Source organism: Bos javanicus, chromosome 11 (assembly GCF_032452875.1).
Source record: "Bos javanicus breed banteng chromosome 11, ARS-OSU_banteng_1.0, whole genome shotgun sequence".
NCBI classification, from domain to species: domain Eukaryota; kingdom Metazoa; phylum Chordata; class Mammalia; order Artiodactyla; family Bovidae; genus Bos; species Bos javanicus.
The window spans coordinates 46,123,103-46,133,827 of NC_083878.1; the positions used below are offsets into that span (position 1 = coordinate 46,123,103).

General features: G+C 45.8%; 1 protein-coding gene across 1 annotated transcript in view; it reads left to right on the plus strand.

The window, feature by feature from the left end:
• TTL (tubulin tyrosine ligase) overlaps positions 1-6,482 on the plus strand; it is a 37,339-nt gene extending 30,857 nt beyond the window's left edge. Inside the window, exon 7 of the mRNA XM_061432558.1 lies at positions 2,808-6,482. Within this exon, the coding sequence (XP_061288542.1) occupies positions 2,808-2,922 (115 nt within the window). The 3' untranslated portion in view covers positions 2,923-6,482. The remainder of the gene's footprint in view (positions 1-2,807) is intronic.
• The last annotated feature ends 4,243 nt before the right edge of the window (positions 6,483-10,725 follow it).

The following is a 10,725-nucleotide window of genomic DNA, read 5'->3' on the forward strand; positions in this document are numbered from 1 at the left end:
TGACGAGGTTGAAGCTGTGTCCTCTCCCCCAGCCCCCAGCATCCCCTTCAGAAAATCTTTCCCAAGGTGGCTAATGACACGCTTCATGGAACACCAAACACTGTCTGTTTCAATGGTTTTGGCTCTTGGTGACTTGCCAAGACCCAAGACTACTAAGACCCAAGCTACCATCCCTCCCGTGCAGGCCTCCTGATCATTGTCCCTTCAGAAGGGGAAGGTTGAGTGGTGTAGCCTTGACCATGGGGCTTGATCCATGTAGACAGAAGAAGCAGGGGCTGGGGGATGGGGGGAGGGGAGATGGGAAAGAGCAGACATCTCACAGGAGAAACGAAGGTCAGCCGGCAGTTAGGGCTTACCAAGACAGACAACAGAAGCATGGCTTTGCACGAGCTCTTTTCCCAGAGGGCCTTACAAAAAGTTAGGACATAGCAATTCCAGCCTCTAGGGCAGTAGAAGGGGATGAGGGGTGGGAGAAAGTTTCTATGATGAGGATAATAGCAGAGATTTGCCACTGGATCAGGAGGGACCGGAATTTGGTTGTGAAGATTTCCCACCTGGTGGAGATTGGGAGATAGCATCTTCAGGAAGTCAGGACAGTGAAGACCTCTGTTCCTCCAGGTTGGGCTGGCCTAGACTCGTGTCACCTGTATCCCAGCAGTCCTGAGCAAGTTAGGCACATAGCAAATAGGCACATCTGGCCCAGAGCATCGTCTCAGATGTGGGTTTTCTCTTTGAACCATATGTCTCTGGTTTTTCCCTGTGTTGACATGAGTTTGTGCTAAGTTGTTTCAGTCATGTCCAACTATTTGCAACCCCATGGACTGTAGCCCAACAGGCTCCTCTGTCCCTGGGGTTCTCCAGGCAAAAATACTGGAGTGGGTTGCCATGTCCTCCTCCAGGAGATCTTCCTGACCCAGGGATCAAACCTGAATCTCTTATATCTCCTACATTGGCAGGTAGGTTCTTTACCACTAGCGCCACCTGGGAAGCCCTCCCTGTGTTGGAGCCAGTCCCAAAAGAGCTCGCCTCATACACTCTATGTGAAGCAGACAAAAATCCTGTAGGGAACAAGAGGGTGTGGAATTTGAGGGCCTCCTTATAGCTCTGGATGGGAGGTTTTCCTCCTTGGCTTTGGTGGTTCCTTGGCCTCTGGCTGAAGTCCAGGTGCCAGCACGTGATGTCAGGCCCCACCTTGTCCCCTGCCTCACACTGCGATGGTCCCCTTTCCCAGGTTTCCTGAGTTCTGTCTCCTTGGTGGGTGCCCCTCCCTATATTTGCATGGCCCTTCCTCTCTCTCACCCTCCTCTCTCTTTCTCCCTCCCCTCCTTTGTCTCTGTATCTCACCCTCGTTCTTTTTTATTATCTTTAATTTTTATTGGAGTATAGTTGCTCTACAACAAAGTGAATCAGCTGTACAACAAAGTGAATTAGCTATGGAAATGTTTGTCACTTGGTCCTGTCCGACTCTTTGTGACCCCATGGACTGTAGTCCGTCAGGCTCCTTTGTCCATGGGATTCTTCAGGCAAGAATACGGGAGAGGGTAGCCATTCCCTTCTTCAGGGGAATCTTTCCAACCCAGGGATCAAACCTGAGTCTCCTGCAATGCAGGCAGATTCTTTACCATCTGAGCCACCAGGGAAGTCCACGAATCAACTATACTTATACATATATGCCCTCTTTTTTAGAGTTCCTTCCCATTTAGCTCACCACAGAGCATTGAGTAGCGTTCCTTGTGCTATGCAGTAAGTTCTCATTAGTTATCTATTTTATATTAATGCATAGTATATATGTATCAATCCCAGTCTCAGTTCATCCCACTATCCCTTCCCGCTTTGATGTCCATACATTTGTTTCTACATCTGTCTCTCTATTTCTGCTTTCCAAATGAGAGGACTAGACAAAGAAGGTGTGGTGTGTGTATATAGTGGAATATTACTCAGCCCTAAAAAGGAACAGAATTTTATCATTTGTAGAGACATGGATGGAACTAGAGAATGTCATACAGAGTGAAGTCAGTCAGAAACAGACAGAAATATTGTATATTAACACATATTTGTGGCCTCTAGAAAAATGGTACTGATGATCTTATCACTCTCGTTCTCTGTGTCTGACTCCCCTCTCCTTCCTCCTCTTTTCTGCCCTGTCATCCATTCTCTGTCCGATGTCACTCATTCTTCAGGTCTCAGCTGAGCTATTACTCTGAGGAGTCTTCCTTAAAGGCCCCTCAACTACACCACGTGGGTACTTTCCTTGGGGAGAGCCTGTGTCTGCATGTGTACCCCTCCACAGACAGGCAAGATGGCCCTGTTCTCTTTGGAATTGCCTGTCTTCCCTGCAGTTAGAGTAGATGTTGCCTTGTCTCTTCACCTGCAAGACCTTCCAGAAATATCCATTGAGTGGATGCTTTATCTTCATGCAGTAGTACTTCCTGCAGTATTTGTATGGACAGCTGACACGTGTCTTATAAATACCAGGTGGAATTTTGGGGCAGATTCTGGTAAAAGAGCTTCCCAGGTGGTGCAGTGGTAAAGAATCCAGCTGCCAATGCAGGAGACACCAGAGACTCGGGTTCAATCCCTGGGTCAGGAAGATCCCCTGGAGAATGAAATAGCAACCCACTCCAGTATTCTTGCCTGGGAAATCCCATGGACAGAGGAGCCTGGCTGGCTATAGTCCATGGAGTTGGAAGAGAATTGGATAGGACCTAGCAACTAAACAATCCTAATTTTTTTAAAAAACCACCTTTGATTTTCTCACCTGCACTTTGATATGCATCCTCAATAATAGATCTCCGAACCCATTTCAGGAAGCTTTATGCAGAGCTGTGCCAGGGCATCGTGGACATAGCCATTGCCAGCGTCTTCCCACCCCCGGACGCGGAACAGCAGCCCCCCCAGCCGGCCACCTTCATCAAGCTGTGACCCAGGGAGGTGCGCAGAGATGCCTCAGAAGAAGCACGCGGGGGGGCCCTGCCCCAGGGGAAGGAGATGTGTCTGAATTGCTGTCAAGCCAAAAGGGAAGAAGAGAGGCAACTCGGAGAGATGTGCTGGGAGAAAACAAAGGAGCTTCCCCCAGGGGTGATTGGTTGCCCAGAGGTCCCCGGGTGGAGCTCTCAGCCCTGCTACGGAGATTTGAAAACTGCAGCACATTTCTCAGACGGGAGAGCCAGATATTCTTTTAAGGGGCAAAAACAGGGATGTACTTACTTTACGCTCTCATTCTTTGAAAAGATCTGAATTATATCCTAAGGCAGCGCTCTGAGCAGCAGTGCCTCTCCCGCCCAGGGGTGGCAGCCGTCGGACCTGGTTGGTGACTGTCCACTGCTGCGTTAGTGCCTTAGCTCTGTGCCCAGGTGCAGCCTCCGGTCTGGGGTGGGGACGGGATGTGAGACCACTCAGGAGGTGGGCGATGGGTCCCCCCAGCTCGTCCCAGTCACTCCCCCAACCGTCTGCTCACCATCTGTCCCTGGGGCCTGGCTGTGCGGGCGCCGCCTCGCCGCCAGGGGGCGTGCTCACCCCGATCCTGATGGTGTCTGCCCGGTCACCGGTCCGGGCTGGCGTGGACTGGACGCCGAACGCTGCTCTCAGTCTGCTCTCTGCATGTTTTAGAAACCAAGCAGCAAAGTTTGCTGTGAACCCATAAGCATTCAATAAGCATGAGAGAGGAAAAAACACGATGTCTTGCTTTACATAATAGCTGGGTGTGTGTGGGTGGTGGGGTGGGTCTTTGAAATATGACGATTATGGTGATTCTCAAATCTCCTTGTTTTAACCAGAATTCTACATGCCCTTTGGACAGGTTCCCTTTTGTTCATTTTTTGGAGGATTTAACTTTTGTTAGAATGCTCTCCAGGAGAGGAGAATTCCCCTCCCCCCACCCCACCCCAGGGGGCTCTTCCCCATTTTGTTTTTCTTGCTCCTTCAACACCTTCTTTAGGAGTTGGAAGGTTAGGTTTTGTTCCAGGGAAGATTTTTCGTCTCCTTGTTCTTCTCAACGTCCGGGAGAGGCTGTGGATCAGTGTGTGTCTCACCCGAATGAGGGAATCTCTTGAAATGGAAAAGGTGTAGTTTCAGAGCGGCACATGGCACCCTGTCAATCAGCAAATGTTAGCAGTGTCCCCTTAGGTGTAGTTTCTACTACCCACGGCTTGGATGAATATTCTACAGACTTTCCGGGAGGCCACGTCGCTAGCAAGAAGGAGCCCCCACATGCCACTTGTGTCCAGTGTGAGCTGAGTGCACAGTGCATGGGGATCCCCGCAGACCCGCTGAACAGGCATGCACCCTCCACCCCAGGACCTTGGGCCGGGTTGGGGGATGGGGAGATGGGGGGTGGGGGAGATGCGGGTGCGAGCCTACTCTCTAGCACATGTGCCCTCCCTCATTCATCTCCACTTGTCATCAGAAAAGAGTTCTGCTGCCAGGGGAGACTTTTTTTACAAAGCAAAGAAAAAGCAACCTCAAAAATGATGAGATGTGGGAGCTGATGGTAAAAAAAGGTATGATGGCAATGATTTCATGGATGCAGCAGTGGGTGTGGGATGTGAACGTACTGTGTCTCAGTGAAGTGGAGGAAGGCCCAGCCGGCTGGGCTCACCCTGCAGTTTGGAATTAAAAAATAAACATGCCAGTGGTTACCCAGAATATATAGATGATGAAGTTTGCATCCAGAGCAAAATAAAACAAGTGTTACTGGAATCCTAGAGGCCCAGAGCAGCTGATGGGTTAGTGTTTGGGGAGATTCTGAGTAGATTGTGGGCAGGTGCGCACCCATGGAGAAAGTGTAGGGTTCTGGGGCTTGGGAAGTCTGTGTGGGCCTGTGATGGGACAAGTAGGGAGGTTTTTGGGACTTCCCTGGCCGTTCAGTGGTTAAGACCCCACACTTGCACTAGAGGGGGCTCAGGTTCAATCCCTGGTTGGGGAACTAAGATCCTGCATGCTGCCCAGTGCAGCCAAAAAACAAGAGGAAAAAAAAGCAGGGAGAATTTTGTAGTCCCGTCACAAGCAAATGCAGATTTGTAATGATCTTTTGGACCTAAATTACAGAGACATTTGGGAATTTTCCAGTGTCTCTTTCAGTGACAACTAAGAATCCAGGTGTTAGGAAGTCTGTGGATTTTGATGGATTTTCTAAGAAAACAGAATTGATAGCAATATATGTAAGGGAAGGCTTTAAAGAGGAAATTATGCTTCATTCCTCGTGTGGTTTCAAATAAGTATCTGTTTTGTGCATTTATGTCTGATCAGGGAGAGCAGCTGGCACAGAAACTCTTCCATACCCTTCAGTGATATCCATGGCACAGATGGTCATGCCTCGCCCCCAGTCAGTCTTCATCCGTGTAGTCTGTGTTCATGTCGCCAGTTGCTAGGGAAGGAGGTGGTGGTGTTATTTGGGAGATGTTAATTTCAGTCTTGACTCATTGGCTGTGCATCATCAGAGAAACCCATGAACCTCTGTGCCTTAGTTTCTTATCTTGTGGAAGAACTTGTTGCCTGATCCAGGGACTACCTCAAGGGCATTCAGTGAGGACACATGAGATTAGGACAGCTGGAGAACCCTGAGAACCAAGGTTCTCGATGCTGATAATTTGCTGGAGTCACTGGGGAAGCTTTAAAGAATGTTGGTGTCCACACCTCCGTCCTCCCTGACCCCTGGCCTGTTAGGTTTGAACCTCAGGCGTCAGATGGATTGAGATGCCTCGAACCACTGCTGGAGAAGGAAGGACAGATAACATTATTACCTTGGAAGAATCCAATAAGGGTTAGAGATTTTTTGAAAATTCCTTTTGGAAGGCCAGGCATTTAAGGATGACCAGATGCTGACGTGATATACACCGTATTCCATCCAAACAAGTTCTCTCTCTCCGCTCCCCGTCATAGCCTTTGGCAACTCAGCCGTGCTTTCATCTACTTAAATCTGCTTTCATCTACTTAGTGAAGCCTTGTTGTCAAATGTAACCAGACATGAATTTATAAATCTGCTAAATATGTGTTAGGGTTACAAATGAATTATTGAGAGGAAAGCCCCTTCTGTCTCACTGGACTCCTATAATGACTGTAAACTCTGTTTCCCCAGGACATGAAAGTGCCTCAGTGTCTGTCTGTTATAGTGGAGCAGGTGCTGGTGGACTTAACCAGCTAATGTGGTGTTTCACGAGCGCCTCAGGGTGATGGTCCCAGACTTGGGATGTCTGGTTGTGCTGGAAGCGGACGGACCCACAAGCTGTGGTAACCCTACAAAGGGTGTTTCCTTAAGTGGAGGTTGTGTCAAGCAGGGGTGCATCCAGCCTTGCCATGGGTCGTGGGAACTCTACCAGAGAAGACAAAGTGCTGGAGTGGGTCCCCACAGCACTAGTGGGTGCCGTGGAGAAAACTGTCTCTGCTCCTGGACACAGAATCTGTACCTAAGAGGAAATGACTTCTGAAACAAGGCAATTCTATGAATGTTTGAATGCCTGGAGCATTAAAGGAATCGTATTCAAGTGTCTTTGTCCCCTTTGGTTCTCTCATCTTACTGTGGGTGTTGACTGTCCTCCGATATGCCTGGTTATTGGAATTCGTGATTCTGTTAAACTAGAGGCAGGCAGACTTTTTCTATAAAGGGCTGCTGCTGCTAAGTTGCTTCAGTCATGTCCGACTCTGTGGGACCCCATAGACGGCAGCCCATCAGGCTCCCCCGTCCCTGGGATTCTCCAGGCAAGAACACTGGAGTGGGTTGCCATTTCCTTCTCCAATGCATGAAAGTGAAAAGTGAAAGTGAAGTTGCTCAGGCGTGCCCGACTCTTAGCGACCCCATGGACTGCAGCCTACCAGGCTCCTCCGTCCATGGGATTTTCCAGGCAAGAGTACTGGAGTGGGGTGCCATTGCCTTCGCCAATAAAGGGCTAGGTAGTAAATATTCTAAGCTTTGCAAGCCCAACTGGTTCTCTCTTGCATATTCTTCTTTTTTTCCTTAACTCTTAAAAAATATTAAAAAAACAAAACTTAGCTCATGGGCCATGCAAAAATAAGCACATACATGGCCATTGTTTGTTGACCTAAGAATGTTGGTATGTAAGCCAATAGACTTGTCCTTTAAAACTGTGAGCTGCTCCAGGATGATGCACTGAAACAATTTCAGCTACCAAAATCTAGCCCATCATGTTTTACATGACGTGTATTATTTGAATCATGCTGCAGATTGTGTGCTTTAAAGTGAGGCTCCTTCTCCAATTAGCCAGAAGTCCAAGAAGTCCTTCTTAAGACTTTACTAAGGCCATATAAATACCAGCAGGCATATCCTAGGGGCTTCCCTTGTAGCTCAGTTGGTAAAGAATCTGCCTGCAATGCAAGAGACCTGGGTTTGATTCCTGGGTCAGGAAGATCCCCTGAAGAAGGGAATGGCAACCCACTCCAGTATTCTTACCTGAAGAATCCCATGGACAGAGGAGCCTGGCAGGCTAAGTCCAGGCTTAGCCTGGACTATTGTCGAGGCTTAGCCTGGACGATTGTGTCACAAGAATTGGACACAGTTTAGCAACTAAACCACCACCACCATATCAGTACCTACTGGTCTCACCTCAGATCCTTAGTCACATGCCTAGAAAGGGCTTCAGTTATGTAAACTGAAATTAAACTTGTAACTTGTGGACAAGTCATCCAACTGAGGCTGGATGCTTTGAACTCTAGCTTTCACACCAGAAACCTTGGCTTAAACACCCCACTCCAAACAAGTTTCTGATGTGATATGACACATACCCACTGGATTCAGTGGGGACTGCACGGGTAGGGTGCAGAGATCAGTAGACATGCATGGATCCAGGCAGGTGGCTACTTAGAATCCTGAAAGTGGACAGGTTCAAAGTACTTCTTTAAGAGTCTGGTCCCATTTGCTGTTAGTAGCTGCCTCTTCCCCTTAAACTGATACTCTCCCATGGCCTAAAAGTTCCAGTAATACTCTAAAGAGGTTTTCCCCACAGCATCCCTAAAGACAAAGGAAAATGAGTCCCTGTCCATGGGATACTTGGTGGCACAACTTGAAGATTGCTACAATCAAAATTCCTTTTCAAAATTCACAGGTGAAGACATCAGGGGGAATAGTAGAGTAAGAGCCTCTGAAAATCCCATCTTGCATAAAAGCAATGAGAACAGTGGCAAATTAGCCAAAAGCTTGCAACAATCCAGGAAGCATTTATTAAAGAAAAATGTTTGCATATTGATAAGAACAGCAAGTTTGGTGATGTTTTAACTTGTCCCATTTTCATCTCCCTTATATCATCTCTGTGATATCATCTTTATATCACATCTTTATATCATCTCTGTGATAGCCTTGGAAACCAAGAGCCCCAGAGTCATGGTGAAACCCCAGCAGCCTAGCAGCCATTACAGGGTACAGAATGGTGCTGAGCTCACCCAAAGCTCCATTCCTAATGAGGTGTTCTTATTTGGCCTGACTGGCAGTTTCCTGTAAGTCCTCATCTTGGAGTTTATTTTATTTGATCTGTCTTAGAGTGTGCCCACTGTGAGCAGCCTATCCCTGGGTGCATTTGTTAAAAATAATCAGCACCAACTGTTTAACACCTCAACTTGCTGAGATGGTTGTAACAGCTGGAAGAACAACAAAAAACTTAGAAGGGAAAGATAGGGAATGAGATGTTCATAAGTTTTGAAAAATGTCAGTATATTCCTAAAAATACAAGTATAGGCTGTGTATGTGCCCAGAGGAGAATTGAATTCTCTCAGCCTTTACCTCTGTCTGACTAGAAGGATATTCACAAGCAGGAAGTGAAGACTAAGGCAGGGATGTAAACTGCCTGCCTGAGCATGAAGGCATACCTTTCATACACACACAAACATACACACACAGTCCTGTGCCAAAGACTGGGAGATGTACTTGTCCCGAGGGTCTAAGGAAATCTCTGTATAATCATTAGTTGACCACTAAGCTAATAGAGCAGACACTTCAGTGGCCATACGTCAAAAAATACAGGCTTGACAGAATTAGTTCAGGAAAGTCACTAAAAAAAAAAATGATAAACCCTGAGGAGGGAACAGTAGTTTTCCAAAATTGCCCCATAGTATTATCAACATTTTCATCACAAGTTATGGGACATGCAAAGAAAAAGAAAGCATGCCCCACAGAGGGAACAGTCAATAGGAATCATCCCTGAAGAAGTGCAGGCATTGAACTTAACTACATAAACACTTTAATTCAGCTATTTAAAATATGTTTAAAGAAATAAAAGAGAATGATGTGTCACCAAAGACACAATATCATTAAAGAAATAGAAATTGTTTTCTGAATAAAGCAAAGTAGAAATTTTGGCATTGGAAAGTATGATAAAGCAAATGAAAAATTTAATAGAGGTGTTCAAAAGCAGGTTTGAGCTGGCAAAAGAAGAAGAAATCAGTGAATCTGAATTCAGGTGAGGTCATCTAGTCTGAGGAATAGAAAGAAAAAAGAATGAGGAAAAAATGAACAGGCTCCAGAAGTATATATGTACACCAACATAGATATAACAGGAATCCTAGAAGAAAGGCGAGAGAGAGGGTGGCAGAAAACGTACTGGAAGAAGAAGTGGCCAAAAGCGTTCCCTCTTTGATGAAAACCATTAAAATGCATTCAAGAGGTTCAATGAACTCAAAATAGAATAGATTCAAAGAGATCCACCCCAAGACACATTAACCACTAAGAAAATGACTTTATATAGTAAAAAGGGACATGGGAACTAAAATATTACACTGTGCTGCTTAGTCACTCAGTCGTGTCCGCCCCTTTGTGACCCCATGGACTGTAGCCCACCAGGCTCCTCTGTCCATGGAGATTCTCCAGGCAAGAATACTAGAATGGGTTGCCATGCCCTCCTCCAGGGTATCTTCCCAACCCAGGGATCGAACCCAGGTCCCCCACACTGCAGACGGATTCCTTACCATCTGAGCCACCAGAGAAGCCCTGGTGGAAAATATTACACTAGAAAATATTTAACAAAAGAAAAGGCAGTAATGAAGGAATGGGGGGAGGTAGGAGACATATACAAAGCAAATAGCAAAATGTAGACATAAATTCCTATCTTATCAGTAATTTCATTAAATGCAAATAGATTAAAGACTCCAATTAAAAGGCAGAGACTGGCAAAATGGGTAAAAAACCAAAACAACCACAATCCAGCTCTATGCTAGCTACAAGAGATGGTCTTTAGATTCAAAGACACAAGAGGTGAAGGTATGAGAAAAAATATACCATGCAAACAGTAACTCAGAGACAGCTTAGATGGCCATACAAATATTAGACATAATAGGCTTTAAGAAAAAAATTGTCACTACAGGCAAAGAAGGAGATTTTATAATAATAAAAAGATCAGTCCATCAGGAGATACAACAATTATAAACACATGCACCTAACAAAAGAGTCCCAAGATACATGAGGCAAGAAATGGCAGGACTGAAGACAGAAATAGATATTCAATAACAAGAGTTGGAGTTTTCAATCTCCCATTTTCAATAATGTCTAGAAGATCAACAATGAAATGAAAAACAATATAAACTAGCCAGATCTAACAAGTATTATAGAACACTCTACCCAACTATATAGTTAATATATTTGTATAGCAAATATACATTTTTTTCAAGTACACATGGAACATTCTCAGGAATAAACCATATGGTACACCATAAAGCCTCATTGAATTATTGAAATAATACTACATATGTTGTCTGACCACAATGAAATAAAACTAGAAACCATTA